Source organism: Dipodomys merriami, unplaced genomic scaffold, assembly GCF_024711535.1.
Source record: "Dipodomys merriami isolate MVZ:Mamm:240054 unplaced genomic scaffold, mDipMer1.0.p SCAF_176, whole genome shotgun sequence".
Taxonomy (NCBI): domain Eukaryota; kingdom Metazoa; phylum Chordata; class Mammalia; order Rodentia; family Heteromyidae; genus Dipodomys; species Dipodomys merriami.
The window spans coordinates 1,082,578-1,105,509 of record NW_027203115.1 but is presented as its reverse complement, the minus strand read 5'-3'; the positions used below and the strand labels follow the sequence as shown (position 1 = coordinate 1,105,509).

Below are 22,932 nucleotides of genomic sequence, written 5' to 3'. Positions count from 1 at the left end.
TGTGTGTGTGTGTGTGTGTGTGTGTGTGTGTGTGTGTGTGTGTGTGTGTGTGTGTGTGTGTGTGTGTGTGTGTGTGTGTGTGTGTGTGTGTCCTAGGACTTGAACTCAGGGCCTGAGAGCTGCCCTTGAGCTTTTTTTGTTCAAGGCCAGCACTCTTACCACTTGAGCCACAGTTCCATTTCTGGCTTTATGGTTGTCAATTGAATGTAAGAGTCTCACAGACTTTCTGGCTCCTGGCTTCGAACCACAATCCTCAGATCTCAGCCTCTTGAGTTTCTAGGGTTATAAGCATGAGTCACTCACACTCTGCTCAGTTTTTTGTTGTTGTTGTTTTTGGTCAGTCGTGGGGCTTGAACTCTAGGCCTGGGCCTGTCCCTCAGCTCTTCAGCTCAAGGTGAGCGCTCTACCACTTGAGCCACAGCACCACTTCCAGTTTTCTGGTAGTTAATTGGAGATAAGAGTCTCAGGGACTTTCCTGCCCAGGCTGGCTTTGAACCATGATCCTCAGATCTCAATCTCCTGAGAAACTAAGATTACAGGTGTGAGCCATAAGCGTCATGCTCAGTTTTATTTTTAACTCTTAAAATTACAGACAAGGTGTCAGATGTGAGTGACTCAAGACTGTAATTCTAGCTACTTAGGAGGCTGAGATCTGAGACTCTGCCAGCCCAGACAGAAAAGTCTGTGAGACTCTTATCTCCAACAAACTACTCAGAAAAATATAGTAGTGAAACTGTGGTTCAAGTGGTAGAGCACTAGCCTTGAGCACAAAGAGACTCAGGAACAGGGCCCAAGCCCAGAGTTCAGGCCCCACAACAGACAAAAAAAAAAAAAGTTCCGTAGCATTCACTGATTAATTACAACTTTATATCTTCTACAGATTAAGCAAAATTTTTTAAAAGGGCTGTAACCTCAAAGCTATGGAAATATCTGAAGAAACTACCAACTTACATTTCAGCACTTTGCTAAATACATTTTGGAAGTTTTCTTTTTATTTTGGCAGCACTGGTGATTGAACTTACAAGGAGTTAGCCACTATACACTTAAGCCACCCTTCCAGTCCATTTTTACTTTAGTCATTTTTTGTTATGCTTAGGCTGCTTGGGCTGTGATTCTTCTATTTGTTCTTCTTGCTGTTGGTGGGGATGATAGGCACACGCCACAGGGCCCAGCCAATGTGCTTCCTCTGAAACAAGGATAATTCATGTGTACCACTATGCCCAGCCTATGGTTGAGATGGAATCTCACAGACTTTTTTTTTCCATCCCAGTCCTGGAGCTTGAACTCAGGGCCTGGGCACTGTCCTTCAGCCTTTATGTGCTCAAGGCTAGCGCTTTACCACTTGAGCCACAGCCCCACTTCTGGCCTTTCCTGTTTATTTGGTACTGAGAAATTGAACCCAGGGTTTCATGCATGCTAGGCAAGCACTCTACCACATTCCCAGCCCCTCACAGACTTTTATGCCTGAACTGGCTTTCTGAATGGCCATCTTTTCATCTCTGCTAAGGATTACGAGCTTGAGCCACCGTACTATGCTGGGAATTTGTTTTAAAACAGTTTTGCCATGTTACCCAGGCTGGATTTGAACTCCTGAGCCTCCTTTGTCAGCCTCCTGAGAAGCTGGAACTACAGTTACATGCCATCACACTAAGCTGAGGGCCGTATTTTGAGTAAAAAATTTCAATACCCCATATAAACAAACCTTGATCTAGTCTGTCTAAATTATACTGGCTTAATTATATTGAGATTTTTTTATGAAGATCTTTATCATTTAATGGTAATGGTGTAGCCGGTGCCGGGCGCCGGTGGCTCACGCCTGTAATCCTTGCTACTCAGGAGGCTGAGATCTGAGGATAGAAGTTCAAAGCCAGCCCCAGCAGGAAATTCCATGAAACTCTTATCTCCAATAAACTACCAGAAAACTGGAAGTGGTGCTGTAACTCAAGTGGTAGAGCGCTAGCCTTGAGCTGAAGAATTGAGGGACAGCTCTCAGGCCCAGAGTTCAAGCCCCACAATCGACAAAAAAAAAAAAAAGTAATGGTGTTTGTGATGGGTTAATATATATAATAGTTATATTTTTTAAAAGGCTTTTCTGGTGCTAGGGACTAAAACTGGAACCTTGTACATGCTAAGCATGAGCTCTACTACTGAGCTACACTCAGCCCAGAGCTACACCCTTATTTTTTGGAAAAATCTCCTACCCCTACTCCCAACTGTCTTAAGAGAAAAATGTATGAACAATTCTGACTATTCTTTCCAGTTCAGAAAGTTTTCTACTCATTTATGTATTCTTTTCCAGTTCTGCTTTACACAAAGTCAACCACTGAGCTAGTTAAGAGAACATCTCTACAAGGAGCACACAAAACTTATTCTCCAAGAGCATTCCATATACTTTCCAGGATTAAAGTGTTAACACATGCAGTAAAACAAAAGTTGAAAGGCCTTAGAGACAGCTTGTCACATCAGGACTTAGTACTAGAATCAAAATAAATCACAAGAAATTTTCTAATGGTTCCAAAATTGGAACCTCATGGAACCAGAAGATTATCTTCAGTAAAGGCTATTCATCTGTTTCTTCTCTTTCACAAATCACTCCCTCACCGCACAAAAACAACACACACACACACACAAATTTATTTTTAAAAAGTCCAGAGCCAGGTACTGGAAGCTTATACCTGTAATCCTAGCTACTCGGGAGGCTGAGATCTGAGAATGGTGATTCAAAGCCAGCTGGGGAAAGGAAGTCTATAAGACTCTTATCTCCAATTAACCACCAGAAAACAGGAAGTGGAGCTGTGGCTCAAAGTGGTAAAATGCTAACCTTGAGCAAAATGAGCTCAGGGATAGTGTCCAGGCCCTAAGTTCAAGCCCCATTACTGACACACTGCTGGGTTGTGGACTTAGGGTTTTGTGCATATTAGGCAAATGCTGTATGATTCCAGAATGACTTTCTTCATATCACATATCCAAAAGATCTGGAGTAATTATATTCCAAAATATGATTAATCAAATTTCAAGAGACAGGTATTAGGGTTTATAAAAGAGGTCTGAGACAAACTCTGAAAAGTTAAATTTAAGTCACTGCAGTAAGACTGGAAGGTAACAGAAAACATTGTTTTACATTCCACTGAGTACTGGTTTATGCTGTTTCATGGATTTATGAATCCATCAAATCTACCTTTTTTTTTTTTTTACTGTTGCCATCTTTGTGACGTCCTACCAATAATCTTAATAACAAGAAAATATTACTCAACAACAATCTCTGCCACTATCAGGTACATATTCAACATCATACATTTTTACTGTTTTGTAAAACTACTTCTAAAACATATCAAATCTCATTTTTCTTCCCTCTCTTCCTTCACAAGTTTTAAAATCCTGCCCACTCGTCTTGCAGAAGTCTAAAGGAATTCCATTTCACCTCAGGAAGGACACCTAGTTTACATATTTGATCGTGGGGGGGGGGGGCCGGGGGCGGAGAAACTATCTGAAAGGCTAGAATTCCACCCACAAGCCCTCCCCTTAACCATCATGCCAATCCCCAGCCCATCTTCTGCATTCCTTCTGCATTTAAAACTTCTTGTCATCACCTTTTAGGCTCCACTCCGCCCCCCCCCCCCGTTGTCGGCATCTGTTTTCAAATCCTCCCACTCCCCCAATTCGTGCCAAAAAGCCCCGCTAAGCTGCCTGTTGCATAACGGCTCCCCCATTACCGTCTCCCCGGATTGAGGGCCCGAACGCCCCTTTTGGCCCAGCCCCTCCTCCCCGCTGCCACGGGCCCAGCGAGTCCCCGGGAAGCCGCTCCTCCCGGGATTCTCCCCTCCAGGCGGGGCGTCGGGTGGCAACTTGGGTAGTAGAGCCCGAGGGCAGAGCGCGCCCGCTCGGGCCGGCGCAGCCCGCGCGCACCGCGGCGCCGGGCCAATCACCGCCGCCATCCTCCCGCTGGGGTGATGTCTTCAGGTGTCCGGGGACAGCCCTGCGTACTTGAAGCCCGGCTCCCACCCGTCAGGAGAGGCCGGCCGCGGACCCCCCCCCCCCCCCGCCAGGGCCGGTCCTGGGGCCCCGGGCGCGGCCGAGGGCAGCGAGGGAGGCCCGAGGTGGTGAAGGCGGTGGGCGGCGGCGCCCGGGGGCCCGGAGGCGTGGGCCTGCCAGGCGGGTGGCGCGCGGCCAGGGATGGGCAGCGGTGGGGACGGAGGCGGCTCAGGCCTCGGCAGGGGCGCGGTGCGGAGGCCTCGGCAGGGACCGCGGGGCTTCACGCCCAGGGCGGAGAGGCCGAGCCGCGCAGCCGAGCGACTGACGTGGGGCGGGGGTCGCGGGCAGCCTCGAACGCCGCTTTTGGGCGGGGGCGGCCTTGGCCCTTTCCCGTTCCTTCTCCTCCCGTCCGCTGGCTCGCCCGTCTCCTCACCTTCAGGACCCGGATCCCTCCCGGCCGACGGTTAGCGGAGGTTTCCACAGGCTCCGGGGGCTCCAGCGGGCCCAGGGGGCCCGGCTCCACCTCCCCCATCGGCGCCCAAGCCTGTACGGGGACGCCCGGCCGGCGCGACGGCGCGCGAGCCTCGGCGGCGCGCGCGAGCAGCGAGAGCCCCGCCCCGTGCGCCATAGGCCCCGCCCCGTACCGCCCCCGAGGGCTGTAACCCCGCCCTCCGCACGCGCCCCCGGGCCGCGGCCCCGCGGGACCTGCGTAGCTGCGGGTGCGGCGTGGACGGCGCAGGCGAGCAGCATCCAGGCGGGCTGACAGCGGAGAATTGGGCGGGCGGAGTTTCCGGCACCGCAGCGGGAGGCGTCCGCTGCCAATCACCTTGGGCGGGGCGCCGGGGGCGCAGGGAAGGGCGTTTCGCTGCAGTCCCCGCCCTCCAAGGAGCAGCCAGAGGTCGGAGCCGGTGAGGTGTGTACCTGTCAATTGCGGCAGGACGCGTCCTCCGCTGAGTGCTGGGCGACTTCTCTTCCCAGTACCTTTACCCTGACTGTCTCCACGCGCAGAGCCGTTGGATGCACCATCGGGAATTGCTCCCCTTCGTAAGGGCCTTTGTTGTTTTGGAAGGTGCAAATTCGAACCAACCTCCTGTACAGAGCATCCCTTCACCCTCCTCTCCAGCCTTACCTCCATTCCCTTCTACTCCCTTTATATGGAACGATTACAATCCTGTTCTCGGCTTCAAGCAGTAATAGGGTCTGTGAGCCATTTTATTATTTGCAAAGCTAATTCAGGGGAAAAGAATTCTAAAAGTCATTCTACAAGTTTTCCTTTTAGTTCTTGGGGTGATAGTTGTGTGGACAGGGGGCCAGTTTTGGAGTCCTGATGTTACACGTCAGATCTACTGGTCATTACATCTATACCCTTGTGCATATCCTAGCTACTCGGGAAGCTGCAACCTGGAAGATTTCAGTCCAGGGTGGGGGGAATCCCAGCCACAAGGCCAGACTTAGCAGAAAAACCTGCGGGACTATCCATCTCCAAAATAACCGACAAGCCAGGCGCTGGTGGCTCACGCCTGTAATCCTAGCTACTCAGGAGGCTGAGATCTGAGAATCACGATTCAAAGCCAGCCCGTGAGACTCCTATCTCCAAAAATCCACCAGCAAACCAGAAGTGGCGCTGCAGCTCAAGTGGTAGAGCGCTCGCTTTGAGCTGAAGAGCTGAGGGACAGCGGCCCAGGCAGAGTTCAAGCCCCACGACCAACCAAAAAAAAAAAAAAAACCGACAAAAAGTCAGGTTGGATGCATGGCTCCAGAGGTAGAGTGGCAGGATTGTAAGCAAGCCTAGCAAACACAGGACCCTGAGATCAAATCTTGGTACCACAAGCCGGGCGCTGGTGGCTCACGCCTGTAATCCTAGCTACTCAGGAGGCTGAGATCTGAGGATCGCGGTTCAAAGCCAGCCCGGGCAGGAGAGACCGTGAGACTCCTATCTCCAATAAACCACCAGAAAACCGGAAGTGGCGCTGTAGCTCAAGTGGTAGAGCGCTCGCCTTGAGCTGAAGAGCTGAAGGACAGTGCCCAGGCCCAGAGTTCAAGCCCCACGACCGACCAAAAAAAAAAAAAAAAAAAAAAAAAAATCTTGGTACCACAGCAAGTCTCGAACTCCAAATTTCATCCCTCTCCCAATTTTCCAAAAAGTTCTCATTCCTCTAAACTTCATAGCCCTCTGATCTTACAAATTTTTATAGTTTCTTTTACTCATACACATGTGTTGAATCTTCAAGCAACTATCTTCTTGAGCTTTTAATAATTGGTTAAGATGGTATCATCTAATTATCCATTGGTTCCACTTGGCTAGTCCAAACCAACTATATATCTAGAATGTATTCATTGTAGGCCTAAAATAAGAGTCTCAAATCTAACAGAGTAAGCTGTCTCCTTCTCTGAAGATACTTATCCACTTGAAAATATTTTACATGACAAGACAAAATTTGGCAAAGGTTCAGATCTCACATACTTCTGTACAAGTATGGTTTACTATTTTCTTCCTTTATATGTTATGTTGCATAGATCAAAATTCCAATCTCCACTAATCTTTATTTCTTGGGCTCATTTTAATAAATGAAAAATAGCTTACCTCTGCAAGTCCAGCATGTGTAAAGGTCTTACATTGCCCACCTAGTTTTCATTCAACTTTGACACTATTTTCAAAACTACTCAGTGTAGTTAAGATTTCCATTTCAGAGCTTGCTGGGTAGTTTTTTCCATCAAGAACATTGGTGTATATGGCACAGGCACTACTAATATGGAGCCAAAAGTAGAACTGACCAAGGGCAGTCAGGCATATAGAAAGGAAAAGAATTTAGAATAAATATTTTTCTTTTTTGATTGGTCATGAGGCTTGAACTCTGGGTCTGGGTGCTGTCCCTGAGCTCTTCAGCTCAAAGCTAGCACTCTACCACTTCAGCCACAGCACCACTTCTGGTTTTCCGGTGGTTTTATTGGAGATAAGAGTCTCCAGGATGTTCCTGTTGGGGTTGGCTTTTGAACCGCGATCCTCAGATCTCAGCCTCCTGAGTAGCTAGGATTACAGGCGTGAGCCATGGGCACACAGCTAAAAATCTGTTTTTGAGGTATTATACATTACCTTCTTTAGATCTCATGAGTAAGATGTTCTTTACTGATGAATCTCAAGAAAGTGAAAGATTTTGTCTCAGGACCAACTTTATGCTAGACAACAGCAATGGTAGAAGGCTAACTAAAGTGATCTGCTGAAAATTATGTACTTAACACTTCATATTGGTTAAGGTACCTCTTAAAAAGAGGATATAAAAGTCATGAGGCCAAATGTTTCAGGGGATCATTTATGATGCTACTTTTAAAGGTACCTATTATATAAAACTCAAATTGAGGCTGAGTGCAGTGGCTTGAGCTACTTGGGAAATGGAGATTGAAGGATCATGGTTCAAAGCCAGCCCAGCAAAAAGTTCAGGAGACCAAGTGTGGCAGGCACACCTGTAATCCTAGCTATGCAGGAAGTATAACACAGGAGGACTGGGATTGCAGTCTAAGGCCGAGAATAAAAGGCCTAAGACCCTATCTAAAAAGTAACTTAAACAAAAAAAGGACTAGAAGCATGTGTCAAGTACAAACACAGGTCTTAAATTCAATCCAAGGTGGGAAAATCTCAGTAGTGATAACCAGTTGTTTTCTTTTCAAATCATGTACTGTCATTAACATTGAATATTGTCTCAAAGGTCACATATTCATGCTTTCCCCCAGTTGAAGGCAAAGTGCACTATGTATGCCAAGGGTTATATAACTACAATTTCTGGAAATGGTAAACAGCTGAGACTAACCCTAAAAATAAATTCTTCCAGGATTTTTTTGGTGCAAAAACCCATCTGCCCTCACCACAGGTTCATCATTATAAAAATCAGTTTTGATCATGCCAAGAGGTGGAAGTCTTTAGAATCCCTCCTTTCGCTGCTACAAACACAAGAGTTTTCCTACTCTTCACTACAAAATAGGAATAAAGTCTGGAGATGGAAAATTCATGTCTATCAGACTTTAGCAGATGAGCCGCGGAGACATAATTATTTAAATATAGTCCCCACTCCTTCACAAAATCACCTGGAGGTCTAAATTCATTGCTATTCTTTCAAACATTAAGCAAAATTAGTTTTTTTTTTAATTTGGGGTCCAAATAAACATTATTTACCTGGCTTCAAAATTTGGTTTTCTTTTTCCTTTAGTAGGATGGAGCTCAAAGCCAGGGCCTCACACAGGTTAGACCAATGTTCTACCACTAAGTTACACTCCAACCCGTTAAGCATTTTTTTTTCCAAATATGGAGACACAGGGCAATGGGGGGAAGGGAGATCACAGCATGGAAAACACTTGTAAGTGAGATTCAAATAATTTGATCCTACTGGATTAATGTTCAAACCTGGGCACAAGTCATTCTGCTGTTAGGTAAATATCTTGTGCCTATTTACTAGCTAAACTTTTTCATTGCAGCTATTAATTTTCATCTAATTACACTGTTGATGAAGGTGTCAACTAAATTTAACATTAGAAACAGATGAATTTTAACTAAGCCATATAGAAGACATGTTTATGGAAATGTTACTTATCAAACAGTGCCAAAGGGCATTTCTGCATAAACTAGATAATGACCAAGGCAAACACCCTGTTCATTTTCAATCAAGAGACAGCCACATCTTCCCCTTTCTCAATTAAGGGACTGTCAAGGATCATCAGAGTAATAATAAATAACAGCTTTCAAAACAGCTTTCAAAAAATAATTCATATAAAACCAGGCATAGTCATACATACCTGTAAGCCTGGCTGTTTGGAGAAAAGAAGCAGGAGGCCCAGACTGAGGCTGTGCAGACAAAAAAATCCAAACTAACTTTGGAATCAAACTAAAGCAAAAAGTGCTGTTGGCCTGGTTCAAGTGATAGAGCACTTGCTAGGGAAATATAAGGCATTGAGTTTATCAGTACACGCACGTGCGAGGGGGGGGGGACAGAGTTAATAAATGTGGTGGTACAATGTCTGTAATCCTATCACTTAGGAGGCTGAGACTGGAGGATTGAATCATATGTTCAAGACCCAGTCTAGGACAGACAATAAGACCCTGATTCACAAAACAACCAAAAATTCATTTGAAATAGCCATAAAATATACTCCATTTTGGCTGGTCAATCCTTCTCATTCCCAGTCACAGATACATTTGACCACTTTGCAAAAAGCAGCTTATAAGTAAAGCCCTGCTACAGCTCTTAATACACATCTTACCTTGGTGACCTTGCTAAGAGAACTCACCGACGTGGAGAAGATAAGCATGAATGTAATCTTATTTAAAACTACCAACTGCCCTAAAGACTTTTTTCCGTTCTTGTGATACTTCTGTATAAAAGGGACATTAGCAAGTGCATTTAGCTCATCCAAGGCTTCTAATTCACTGGTAAGAAGCAAGGAAGCAAAGTTTAAATCATTGAGTATTGACTTTTTATTATCAGTCACTGTTCATAATTTGTTTCAACCAAAAGACAATACACACAGCAGAAATCTAATGCATCCCATGTAAATGTTTACATCCATTTTATTCCTCACTCGCCTCTAAGACTTATCATTTAATTTTAAATTTTTTTTACATCTCAAAAATATGTCTGCAATAATTAGAACTTCATTAGCCGTTCCACTTGGAAACAGCCTTTTAATATTTTTACAGTAAAGAAGATGTGATGAGGCTTAATGAAAGTGTAACTTACAACATTATGGAAGAAAAAGGGACCTAACAGGACTACAGTGGGAGTTCACAAAGGAAAGTGATCAGAAGCTCTTTCCCATGAGATTCCCCAAATAAAAACAAAAACAAAACACACAAAGCACAAACATAGGTTCATGGGGGGGAGGGAGGGAGAGCAAGTTCCATCGCTCCATCTTGAAGCCAGAATCAGCCTCATGAAAGTTGGCAAAGCAACTGTGCAGAGCTGCTTCAGTATTTTCTTTGTGTCAGTGTTCCAAGGTCTGGAAAACTGTCTGTGGGACCCCCACTCATTGCTATTGCTTTGAAAACATTCCATTTCTACCAGCAGCCCCACCCTTCAGAGCCAAAGCTGGTCAAAAGTGTTTCAAACTTCAGGACTTTCTGAACCAATTCTTCCTTCAATGATCCTCCCCACTCACAAACTAATGAATAACAAGGACATTAACAACCATTCCTGAACAACAGCTTGTGAATATCTGCTTTTTGCTCTCTACCTCTCAGTTTAGGACACCACAGATAAAATACATTCACTAGGAAAAAAAAAAATCCACATTCAATCTCCCTCTTTCCCCTAGTTCTCATGGCCCAACTATATTCCAATGTATAAGATAATAAAATTGAACTTCAAAAGCAGTCTTCCTTAACTCACAACCTCTTCTAGAAAGATACAAAATGAAAAGCATGTCATATACTAGATGGAAATACTCAAACTCTTAGTGCTGGACAATTTTATTAAACGTTTATCCTCATATACAACTGAGACAAATAAGGTGTACAAATCACACCTTTAACTTAGCAAGAAGAAAAGCTCTCCCCTCAAATGTTCCGTTGAGGAATGTTTCTTTAAAATGAGAAAGACTGTAAAATTAACAGATGATAACTAGACTGTGTAAAATTTCCACCATTCAAGCCAAGCGGTTCATGCCTGTAATCCTAGCTACTCAGGATGCTGAGATCTGAGGATCATGGTTCAAAGCCAGCCCAGGAAGGAAAGTCCATGAGACTCTTATCTCCAATAAACCACCAGAAAACCAGAAGTGGTGCTGTGGCTCAAGTGATAGAGCATTCACCTTGGGCTAAAGAGCTCAGGGACAGTGCCCAGGCCCAGAGTTCAAGTCCCAGGACCAACCAAAAAACAAAACAAAACACCAAAAAACTTCCACCATTACCCAAACCACTTCAAAGTAACAGCACCAAAGCAATGTGGGAGGAGCTTCTCAGGGAAAGCACCCTTCTTACAGTTTTGTTTTGTTTTTTTTTTGAGATTACTTAGATGAATTCTCCCTAGGATTACTTGAGGGTGGAGAAAATAACAGGATACAAACTATTCTCCAAAAGGGAAATGCTGAGGTACAAGTACATGTGAAATTGTCTAAGGGAGGGCTCACTGCTTATCACCCTGGGGTTTTCCCATGGTCACAGAAACCAGGCATTCCTCCTTTACAATGGCTCTGAAGTTGTAAAAATCAGTCTGAATTTGCTCCCCCTTGAAAGACTATATTTGGGAAAGGAATTACTGAAATGTGCAAGTGTTCACAGAAATTAAGAGATTTCTCCTTTTAGCTGCAAGGCCAAGAAAGAGAACTAATGCTGATCCTAGAAACTAAGGCACACTGAAGCTTTCTAAGATCCAATCATTTGAAAGTCTTCACAACCATCAGTATCCTAGGCAGTTATTTGGCTCCTAGTCCTTCAGTATGTATTGTACCAGGCTCAGTCTCTGAAATCATTTCAATCCTACACAGCACCCTTTGTGTTAAGGCCATGATATTTTATTCCTTCTAGACAAAGCCCTAGGTGATTATAAACACTCCCTCAAAACTCTGATCTGGCACTGTCTTATACCACAGTCTTGGTGCAGATTTCTCAAGAGAGTCAACCCACTTCAACAACAAGAAGAAACAAAACAAAAACACAAACGAACAGACAAAAACAAAAAAAAAAAAACACCACACCTGAGCTGGTTGGTTAGCCACAAACACAAGGAAGAAAATAAAGCCTCTACACAAAGAGGAATGTTAAGACAAATTCTATTCAAGAAATCCACCAATATTATGTTAATCCTATCATGTTTCACAGCATTAAATATCCATCCAATGAAATCAATTTACGTGGAACCTTTAAAGGCTACTTTTCATTACACAGGCAGAGCAGTTGTGTGAAATATGCACTAGTCCAACACTTACTTTACTGAAAACAGGAGATATTGTCCTGTTTTGGACTCAGCCAACCAGTTACCCAATAGAGTAAGTTTCAGTAGCTTTACTCTTATACACTGATAAGCCCAGAAAGTTTCCCTTTTAGAGCCTTTAGTTCAACTTCAGTTTGTCAAATGTTAGACTAGTCTAGCATCTGATACAGTGCTAGGCTGACAAGACACTGAAGATTTTTAAGTAAAGGCTTGGTGGAATTGGGGGGAGAGGGGGAGAAAAAGATATCTGTATGTTTAAAACTGAAGCCAAAGTAGTCATACTGTACAGTACAGTAACAGTTGCAAGCATTTTAAAAGGTAGACCCCACTTGTCCTTGTTTCTGTAGTATTTAAGACATGATGCTTGCATACCTGAAGGTATATAGTACACTCAATATGTACCACAGCAAGTCACCTTTTACTTCATTCCAGCAAGTCTTAAGCTTTTGTAACATAGGAATCCTTTCTAAAAATCGCTCAGCATTCTTACTAGTTTAAGAAGCTCAAGTCTTTAATGCAGGTATTATTCATGAGATGCCAATTGGTCTCTTTCAAGAGACCAATTATTCAGCCTCAGGGAAGGGGCATTCCTACCCTATGGTGACCATAAAGACTTCCTTTGGCAAGGGACAAGGAAGCTACAAGGCTTCACTCCAACACCATAAAGTACAATATAGGAAGAGTTCTTTAACCGCGTGGTCTTTATTTCAGTGCCAGTGTTACAGATACAACACAAATGTTCCAGTTAGAAGAAGGAATTCAAACGGAATGCCAAGGTCCAAGCCAGGCTCAGGAAATAAAAAGGGAGGACTGGAGTAATGGATGACTCCAATATGCTCCAGGATGAGTCTGATACTGCTCTTCCTGAGCACAAGTATTTTGTTAACAAGTCTGCTCTTTAAAACTGGTTAAACTCCTCTTTCTACCCATATACCACAGTTCAAACAAGCAAGTGACAGGTTTGGGGGAAACTTTAAAATTTCTGGTTGAAATAGGGTCATTAATAACTATTAATGTATCTTTCAGAACATGTCCATTTGTACTTGAAAGGGAGTCAATTTTGAAAATCATGGAGAATGCTCAAGACTACAGCTAAAGAATGGAGAGAAAGGGAAGCTGGAAGAGCCTTGGAAGTTTCTATTACAAATAGAGCACCATATCCTTCATGCCAAATCTCAACAAAAGCTCTTTTTAACTGCATCTGTCCAGTGTTTATAAATAACCTCTCAAGGTCTGACCAGTTCTGGATAACAAACATACATACATGTGTGTGTCTGTGTGTGTACAGCAATGCACAGAAAAGGCTACCAGGAGCCTAATGCCTCTTTCAAACCTTGGGGGAACCAATAGAAAAAGGCAGGGCTCCCTAATGTTCATTGTTACATTTCCATTCCATATGCCAGATGTGAAAAGCGCCTGAAGATGGTAACCCAGCTAGTGAGGAATAAATTCCCCACCTTGCCCAGTCCGCAGAGAAACAACAGTAAAAAGAAGGGACCACTCTTGGCTGCAGAGACAGGGTGAGTGTTTTCTCGCCATGAATTCCAATCCTTTCCTCCAGACCAGCTGCTTATTGCCTCAGGAGCCCAGGGAATGTTGATTCTGGCTGCAAATGTTGGAGGGGTGAAGTACGGAAAAGGGGGAAGAGGAGGAAGAGTGCAAAGTAGCCTCCAGAAGCAGCCAGCCTCAACAGCAGAGGAGAGGATGTTAGTCTTTAACAATGCTTCAAGGTCAGCAGTAACTTCAGGAAAATCCTCCTCAACAGTTCTCTTCTGCTCCTCATGCCCGTGGTACAGTTCGGGGGGGGGGGGGGGGGGGGGGGGACTTGCCAGCAATCACAACTTCCTTCCCAGAGTTCCTTTGATTGAGTGGGATAAGAATGAGAATGGTGCTGGACCCTCATTGCCAGGACTGAGGGGGAAAGTTGTTCACCTCTGCTAGATCTTGCATTGCTGAGCCCTTGTGATTATATGTGAGCTTGATCCTCATTCGCAGCTGTTGCTGTAAAGGAAAAGAGACTCATAAATATGTTCTACTAAAATCTTTCTCTATTGGTCCAGTTGACAAATACAATTTTGTTTGATTCTTTTGTGGGGTTTTTGTTGTTGTTGTTGTTCTTTTTTTTTTGGTTGTTTGTTTGTTTTTGTTTTTGTTTTTTTGCCAGTCATGGGGCCTGAGCTCTGGGCCTGGGCACTGTCCCTCAGCTCTTCAGCTCAAGGCTAGCACTCTACCACTTGAGTCACAGCACCACTTCCGGCTTTTTTCTTTTTGCTTATGTGGTGCTGAGGAATCGAACCCAGGGCCTCAGGCATGCAAGGCAAGCACTCTACCACTGAGCCACCTTCCCAGCCCATGTTGTTGTTCTTTTGGAGACAGGATCTCACTACCTTCCATAGGCAGGCTCCAAACCCCTGGGCTCAAGCTATCCTCTGCCTTAGGCCCCTCACTAACCAGTACTGCTCCACCACACTTGGCTCTCTAAAGTGTTGTTTAATTTTAGAAGCCCCCCCCCCAAATACTTCAAAACAAAGCCACATCTTACAACTAACATATAATGTTGGTCACTAGTGGCTCACATCTGAAATCCTAGCTACTCAGGAGGTTGAGATCTCAAGATTACAGTTTAAAACCAGGCCAGGTAGAAAAATCTGATAGTCTTCTGTTAATTAGCCTGGAAAAAAAAAAAAAAAAAACTGAAAGTGAGCCAAGTGCCAATAGCTCACACCTGTAATCCTAGCTACAAAATGGAGGCTGAGATCTGAGGATCGCAGTTCAAAGTCAGCACATAGGCAGGAAAATCTGGGAGACTCCTATCTCCAATAAACCACCAGAAAAGCACAAGTGGCACTCTGGCTCAAGTGGTAAAGTGCTAGCTTTGAGCTGAAAAGCTGAGGAACAGCATGCAGGCCCACAGTTCAAGCCCCACACCAACAAAAAAGAAACCTGGAAGTGGAGTTGTGGTTCAAGTAGTAGACTAGCTATTATTCAAGCTTTGGGCCAAGGAGTCACAACATGTAATCTAGTAGAAGTGCATTTCCAGAACGTATCATGGGCCTAGAAGTACATTAAAAGGACATAGCCACTTATAAGCATTGTCCTACTAATACTTGCTGAGTATTTTTTTTAAAGATCTAACTCTTACACTCCAAGTCCCTACAAAAATAAGGTAACCACATACTTGTCTTATGCTCTATGTTCAGGTATACTGTTAATTTGTTTACAAAATCAATACTAAATATGAACATAAACTTTTCTGTTCCCAAAGAGGAAAAGAGAAAAAGCTAATTAATAAGTGAAAGTCAAGCCGGGCACCGGTGGCTCACACTTGTAATCCTAGCTACTCAGGAGGCTGAGTTCTGAGGATCACAGTTCAAAACCAGCCTGGGCAAGAAAGTCTGTGAGATTCTTATCTCCAATAAACGACTAGAAAACTGGAAGTGTCACTGTGGCTCAAGCAGTAGAGTGCTTGCCTTGAGCTGAAAAGCACAGGACAGTGCCCAAACCCAGAGTTCAAGCCCCACGACTGAAAAAAAAAAAAAAAATAAAGTGACAATCACTGTTTTAGAGAACACACTTACTAAGTATATTTTACTTTCTGAGGCAAATTTCAAGTGTTAATATACTAAGAAAATATTTATTCCAGGTATCAGATGGTCAAAGGAATTTGTGCTAGTACTAACAGCACAAATACAGTAAATAGCTGAGAAAATACAAAGGGGAGGAAAGTATAAAATCTTTATGAAGAATTACTAGAGATCTTCCAAGGTGAAGAAATCTTTTACCCAGCATACTGACTTACTGGAAGTCCAAGTTGGAGAATCACCAACCTAGGCAAAATGTGAGATCCTCTTCAGAAAATAATGACTGCAAAAAGAGCTGGGGCATGGCTCAAGTGGTAAAGTGTCTGTTTACCATACATAGCAAAGCCAAGCTCAAATCCCAATAACAAAAAAAGAAAAAAAAAGTTTCTCTGAATTGTTTTCAGAAAGTTTCAATGTCAGTCATTTAATTCCTATTAAATAAAACCAACTTACTTTTGGGACAATATAGCAAAAATATCGCTCAATTTCAGTTTCTAAAGCTTTGACTGCTTCTTTTAAAATGATTTGGCTAGGTTTATAATCTTAGCTACATGGGAGAAGAATCAGGGACCAGAGACTTAATTTCAACTAGTGACTGGGTATAGTGGTGACCATCTGCTTTCATCCCAAGCTATGAAGTAATAAGCACAATGTCTAGGTTGAGGTTCAAAACCAGACTAGGCAGAAAAGTCCATGAGACTTTTATCTCCAATTAACCATCAAAAAGCTAGAAGTGGAGTTGGGGCTCAAGTAGTAGAGCACTAGACTTGAGGAAAAAAAATGTCAGGGACAGTGCCCAGACCCTGAGTTCAACCCCTGGACAAGCACAAAAAGAAAAAGAAAAAGAAAAAAAAACCCAAGCAGTGCAAAAAGGGGCCCCATGGAGTGGCTCCAGTGGTAGAGTGCCTGTCTAGGAAGCACAAGACCTGAGTTAAAACCTCAGTACTAAATAAATTAGTTAATTGAAGAATCCACTTTTGCCATCCATATTTAGCAGTTACAGCAATAAATATGAGTATTATAACAAATCTTTCCTCAGATTTCAACTTTTTTGTTGGTTATGATGCTTGAACTCAGAGCCTGAGTGCTTTCCCCAAACTCTTTTGCTCAAGGCTAGTGCTCTACGACTGTGAGCCACAGCTCCACTTTTGGTTTTCTGGTGGTTAACTGGAGATGAGTGTCTCAGACTTTTCTGTTCAGGTTCGCTTTGAACTGTAATCCTCAAATCTCAGTCTCCTGGGTAGCAGCTAGGATTACAGGTGAGTGAGCCACCAATGCCTAGCAGATTTTAACTTTTGCATAGATCTAATAGTCTAAGCTTGCTCTTCTCCAAAAAATATACCTTTAATCCTCAAAAATAGAGGAATTTGTCTGCCAAGCACTGGTGGCTCACTCCTATAATCCTAGCTACTCAAGGGGCTGAGATCTGAGGATTGTACTTTTCTCTCATTAACCTACCAGTCCAGGCAGCGAAATTTGTGAGACTCTTATCTCCAACTAACCACCAGAAAACTACAAGTAGAGCTGTTGCTAAAAGTGGTAGAGCACTACCCTTGAGCAAGAGAGCTCAGGAACAGCACCTAGGCCCTTTAGTTCAAGCCCTAGAACTGACCAAAAAATAAAATAAAAAATAGAGAATTTTTTGTTGCATTTTAATAAGATATCATTAAAACATTTGATATCTTGGACTTGATCTATTTTCTACAAAAGAACAAAGAAGTTGCACCAGACATTTTCATAATTTTTGACTGAATCAAAAGAACCCAGAGAAACAAAGCTAAAGTTTATTTTAGGAGTTTATGTCTTGCTCAGATACTGGCTTCAACTGTGCTACTCACCTTCTGTGGGTTCAGAACTTTAATAACTTGTGTGATGGTTCCTGTATTAAATGCTGGGACAATGCTGCTGCTGGGAGATAGAAGCTGCAGCTGGAATGTCTATAGAGGAACAAAGGGCACTATTTAGAAAAAGGAATACACAATGTTAAATCCAAGTTGTCATCATCTAAAAAGTTAAACATGCCAGGTGCCAGTGGCTTAACTCCTGTAATTGTACAAGTCTAAGATCTGAAGATTGTGGTTCAAAGCCAGCCCAAGCAGGAAAATCTATGAGACTCTTAAATCTCCAACTAATCACAAAAAAAAGTCAGAAGTGGCACTGTAGCTCAAGTGGTAGAGCACTAGCCTTGAGCAAATGGAGCATAGGAACAGCAATCAAGGCCCAGAGCTCAAGCCCCAGGACAAAGAAAGGAAGAAAGGAAGAAAGAAAAGAAAGAAAGGAAGAAAGGAAGAAAGAAAAGAAAGAAAGGAAAGAAAGAAAGGAAAGAAAGAAAGAAAGAAAGAAAGAAAGAAAGAAAGAAAGAAAGAAAAGAAGAAAGAAAGAAAAGAAGAAAGAAAGAAAGAAAGAAAGAAAGAAAGAAAGAAAGAAAGAAAGAAAGAAAGAGAAAGAAAGGAAGAAAGAAAGGAAGGAAGAAAGAAAGAAAGAAAGAAAGAAAGAAAGAAAGAAAGAAAGAAAGAAAGAAAGAAAGAAAGAAAGAAAAGGAAGGAAGGAAGGAAGGAAAGGAGGAAAGAAAGAAAGAAAGAAAGAAAGAAAGAAAGAAAGAAAAGGAGGAAAGGAAGAAAGAAAGAAAAGAAGGAGGAAAGGAAGAAAGAAAGAGAGAGAGAGAGAGGGAGGGAGGGAAGGAGGGAGGAAAGGAAAGGAAAGGAAAGGAAAGGAAAGGAAAGGAAAGGAAAGGAAAGGAAAGGAAAGGAAAGGAAAGGAAAGGAAAGGAAAGGAAAGGAAAGGAAAGGAAAGGAAAGGAAAGGAAAGGAAAGGAAAGGAAAGGAAAGGAAAGGAAAGGAAAGGAAAGGAAAGGAAAGGAAAGGAAAGGAAAGGAAAGGAAAGGAAAGGAAAGGAAAGGAAAGGAAAGGAAGAAGGTACATAACCTGGCTGTTAAGCCAAATAACAAATTTATCCTAAGTTTTGCATATTTATTTTCCAGACACCAGAAATAGGTAAGCATATGAGCACAGCTGTCACAAATTGTATTTGTAAAAAGTCTGTATTAGGCCTTTGATCATGAAAACTAGAAACAGGTTACTCTGCCCTTCTTCTTTTCAAATAGTGACCAATTCTTGTTTTGGCACCTTCACTTAGTAGTAACTTATCAACCATACAAGAAAAAAAAACAACGGGTGCCTGTGGCTCTTTTAGGGTGAAAAAAGCCAGAAAGAAACCAAGAGAAAATTTTTCCAAGAATAACAAACCAACATCCTAGTCATCAACAACAGGACCTTATGCTTTTGTATAACTGAATGACTAGGCCCCAAAGACTTGAACTTTTTCTTTTATAAAGCCTGCACAATCTGGAATGGGTCAAGGCCTCCCTCTATGTGAGAGGCCTGAAAGAGCCAGCTTGTTAATATGTAAGTGGAACACATCAGGATTGCTCTAAGACAGACACAGAAAAAGTACATGTAGAATGTGTCTGTATGGCAAAGAATCTAGATGAGTGAAACACCATAATTTGTTGAGTACTGATGAATCTTATTTTTTAGCAAAGATGAGGAATAAAATTGCTACCAACAAGTTAGGCCAACATTAGTTTGCAAAGTAGTTGTTATACATACTGCGATTTGAAACACTTTATCTGAGAGAGAAAGACAATGACAGAACCAGAAGTCCTCTCCAAAGTCAAAAATTACAAGTGAATATTCAACCTCACATAATAGACTATTATTTGGAATCTTACTCATAATTCTATTTTTAGAGTGAATTATGTACGTTAAAACGTCATTCATTACCACTACATTGCATTAAATTTAAGATACCAACTTTAATTCTTATTATTTTATGTACTACTAACAAAGATTAGACTGGCTCATTTAACAAGCACAATTTCAGAGACATTAAAAAACATTACCCGACTTACGTAACTGTAACCCCCTCAGTATTATCACCTTTATACTTTTTTTAAGAAAAAGTAAAAACCACTAGGCTACAGTAGCTAATACTTACTGAGCACTAAATACATGGAAAGTGCTTCCATTAGTTCCTAGCACAAAAATTCACTTATTCTGGGATTTGTAATCCTGGGAAGTAGATTATCTAGGAAGCAGTTGTCGTTATCACTACTCCCACTGTAAGGAAGCTGAGACACTAGGTTAAGTGATTGCTCCATGTCATAACTAGCATCAAAATCCAACAATAGCACTAGAATTCACTTCTGGATCTTAATCACTTCACATTAAATTTTGAAAAATAGCTACATCATTCCAGCATCAAAAAGAAGAAGGTAGCAAAGAAGGTAGGAAGTTAGCAGTAACCACAAATAAAATATCTTCAATTCCTAAAAGCATGTCACCTGAATGCCATACTTCAGGTAATTGCAAAGACTGAGCAAGCTCAGTCTAATCCAGTGATTGGCAAAGTATGGCCTTACATCTGTTTTTATAAATAATCTTTTATTGGAACAGAGCCATACTCATTTTATTTACTTATTGTCACTACTGGTTTCTGTATTATAACAGAAGTACTGGGCAGCAAAAGATATAAAGTAAAATAAGTAAGGTCTTTTGTTGATGTTGTTGATCATGGGGCTTGAACTCTAGGCCTGGCTCTATCCCTGAGCTCTTCAGCTCAAGGCTAACACTCTACCACTTGAGCCACAGTGCCACTTCCAGTTTTCTGGTGGTTTATTGGACATTAGAGTCTCACAGATTTTCCCACCTGGTCTTTGAACCAGATCTCAGCCTCCTGAATAGCTAGGATTATAGGTGTGAGCCACTGGTACCCGGCTAGTAATGTTTTTTGTTTACTTGTTTTTTGTTGGTCATGGGGCTTGAACTCTGGGTCTCAGTGCCATCCCTTAGCTCTTCATCTCCAGGCTAGCACTCTACCACTTGAGCTACAGCCACTTCCAGTGGTACATTGGAGATAAGAGTTTCACGGACTTTCCTGCCCAGGCTGGCTTTGAACCAAGATCCTCAGATCTCAGCCTCCTGAGTAGCTAGGATTAAGGCATGAGCCACCAGCGCCCGGCTAGTAATGCTTTTTGTGTGTGTGTGTGTGTGTGTGTGTGGTTTTTTTTTTTTTTTTTTTTGGGGGGGGGGTCCGGTCGTGGGGCCTGAATTCTGGGCCTGGGCGCTGTCCCTCAGCTCTTCAGCTCAAGGCTAGCACTCTACCACTTGAGCCACAACGCCACTTCTGGCTTTTTTTCTTTTTGCTTATGTGGTACTGGGGAATCGAACCCAGGGTCTCATGCATGCAAGGCAAGCGCTCTACCATTGAGCCACCTTCCCAGCCCCTGAATAGTGAAAATATTTGAAAAAGGGAACTTTTTTATTTTTTGTAGTTCTGGGTTAGAACACAGGACTTTGAGCTTCAGTTCAAGCAGGTACTGTACCACTGACCCACACTTTGCTAAATCCCTAAAAAGTTTTGAATAAAAGCTTTGTATAAAAAACATTACTGGGGGCTGGGAAGTTGGCTCAGTGGTAGAGCGCTTGCCTTGCATGCCTGAGGCCCTGGGTTCCATTCCTCAGCACCACATAAGAAAAAAGCCGGAAGTGGCACTGTGGCTTAAGTGATAGAGCGCTAGCCTTGAGCTGAAGAGCTGAGGGACAGCACCCAGGCCCAGAGTTCAGGCCCCACGACCGACAAAAAAAAAACAAAAAAAACAAAAAATAAATATTTTCACTATTCAAAAATGGACATAAATACTCATAAGATGTGTTCTGAAGCCAGCTACTACTCAGGAGGCTGAGATCTGAGGATCGCGGTTCAAAGACAGCCCAGGTAGTAAAGCCCATTAAACTCTTATCTCCAATAAACCACCAGAAAACTGGAAGTGGTGCTGTGGCTCAAGTGGCAGAGCACTAGCCTTGAGCTGAAGAACTGAGGGACAGCATGCAGGCCCAGAGTTCAAGCCCCCAACTGAGAAAAAAAAAAAAAGGTGTGTTCTAAAAAAAACTTCAATTTCAAAGAACAAATAGTAAACTAGATATTAATGAAAGAAAAAGGTTTCTCTCACTTTATTCTATATTCGCCTTTGAGTTTTTAAATAATTAGTGTTGTATAATGCCCTTACAATTTTCTAGAAGTCTGCTCTTTCATTATCAGAATTTCCTTTATCCTTCAAACTACTAACTATGAGAATATCTGGAGACAAGTAAAACTTACTCAACTGAAAGTAACATCCTTCAGTGAACTATCACAATTTCAAGACTGTTAAAAGAGTGAAACAGGCAAATTTAATCTCCAAACATTACACTCTTCACATGCATGAAATATAAAAAAACCCTCAGCCAATCTTTTTAAAGGACAAAAGAAGTACCTTTGGTACTGCAGCCTGGAAAACAAAGTCCGTCATGTCTAGCTCTGTGCTGTTGGAGGCCTGTATCGTTATCACTGTTACACTGGGATTGGTGTTTGACCGTTCAAAGGTGAATTCTATCTTCAAGCCATTCTTACTGTATGCTGTGATAGAAGGGATACCTGGGAAAGTAAAAGAAGATCAGACTTACTGTGTTGGCCTAATGCTTGGGAAATTATTACTTCCTTTCCTCAACCATCTCTCCTGGCTCAGTGCTCCATGATGGTGGTAACAACAATAACTGTACCTGTAGCGATGTCATTGAAGAGGGGCTGTGACGAAAGTCCATCCAACAAGAAGGGGGGCTGGGATATCTGTGGGACTGAGGCAGGGGTAGGAGCAGTAGCTGGAGCACCTGAAAGAAATATTCCAATGGAAAGTCAACCTTAGCTAGTATGTCAAAACTTAGCAAGAAAACATAAAAGAATATTACAATGATCTAAAGTTAAGGAAAGGATTCTATAAACAACATGCAAAAAGCATAGACCATAAAGAGGAAAAACTAAAAATTCCTATACTTTCCACCCATTAAAAAATCCCACTGAGCCAGACGCTGGTGGCTCATACCTGTAATCCTAGCTACAAAGGAGGCTGGGATTTGAGGATCGCAGTTGAAAGCCAGCCTAAGCAGGAAAGTCCACGAGATTCTTAACTCCAATTAACTAGAAAAACCAGAAGTAAAGCTGTGGCCCAAAGTGGTAGAGCACTAGCCTTGTGCAAAAAGAGCTTAGGGACAGTGCCCAAGCCCTGAGTTCAAGCCCAGTCACTGACTAAATAAATAAATAAATAAATAATCCCATTGGAGGCCAGGGAAAGATGGTTCAAGCCTGTAATCCTAGCTATTCAGGAGGCTAAGATCTGAGGACTATGGCTTGAAGCAAGCTCAGGCAGAAAAATCTGAGATTCTTAACTCCAATTACCCACCAAAAAGCTCTAAGTAAGGCTGTGGCTAGGATTTGAATTCAGAACCTGGGACTGTTCCTGAGCTTTTTTGCTCAAGGCTAGTGCTCTACCATGAGAACCACAGCTAAACTTATGGCTTTTTTTTTTTTAATGGTTAATTGGAGATAAAAATCTCACAGACTTTACTGCCCAGGCCAGCTTCAAACCT

At 42.6% G+C, this 22,932-nt stretch overlaps 2 protein-coding genes across 4 annotated transcripts in view; both read right to left on the bottom strand.

Annotated features, from left to right (window-relative positions):
- The window catches only part of Phlpp2 (PH domain and leucine rich repeat protein phosphatase 2), a 63,594-nt gene extending 59,017 nt beyond the window's left edge, over positions 1-4,577 (bottom strand). For 2 of the 3 annotated variants that reach the window (XM_070026224.1, XM_070026226.1), the window contains exon 1: positions 4,406-4,529. In XM_070026224.1, the coding sequence (XP_069882325.1) occupies positions 4,406-4,504 (99 nt within the window). In that variant the 5' untranslated portion in view covers positions 4,505-4,529. Of the gene's footprint in view, positions 1-4,405 lie in introns of all 3 variants that reach the window. The other variant, XM_070026225.1, reaches the window with a different exon arrangement.
- Positions 4,578-11,555: 6,978 nt separating this feature from the next.
- Ap1g1 (adaptor related protein complex 1 subunit gamma 1) overlaps positions 11,556-22,932 on the bottom strand; it is an 80,598-nt gene continuing 69,221 nt past the window's right edge. Inside the window, exons 20-23 of the mRNA XM_070026222.1 lie at positions 22,069-22,176; positions 21,783-21,943; positions 17,308-17,406; positions 11,556-13,889 (exon numbers count right to left, since the gene is read on the bottom strand). Coding sequence (XP_069882323.1) covers positions 13,788-13,889; positions 17,308-17,406; positions 21,783-21,943; positions 22,069-22,176 — 470 coding nt within the window. The 3' untranslated portion in view covers positions 11,556-13,787. The remainder of the gene's footprint in view (positions 13,890-17,307; positions 17,407-21,782; positions 21,944-22,068; positions 22,177-22,932) is intronic.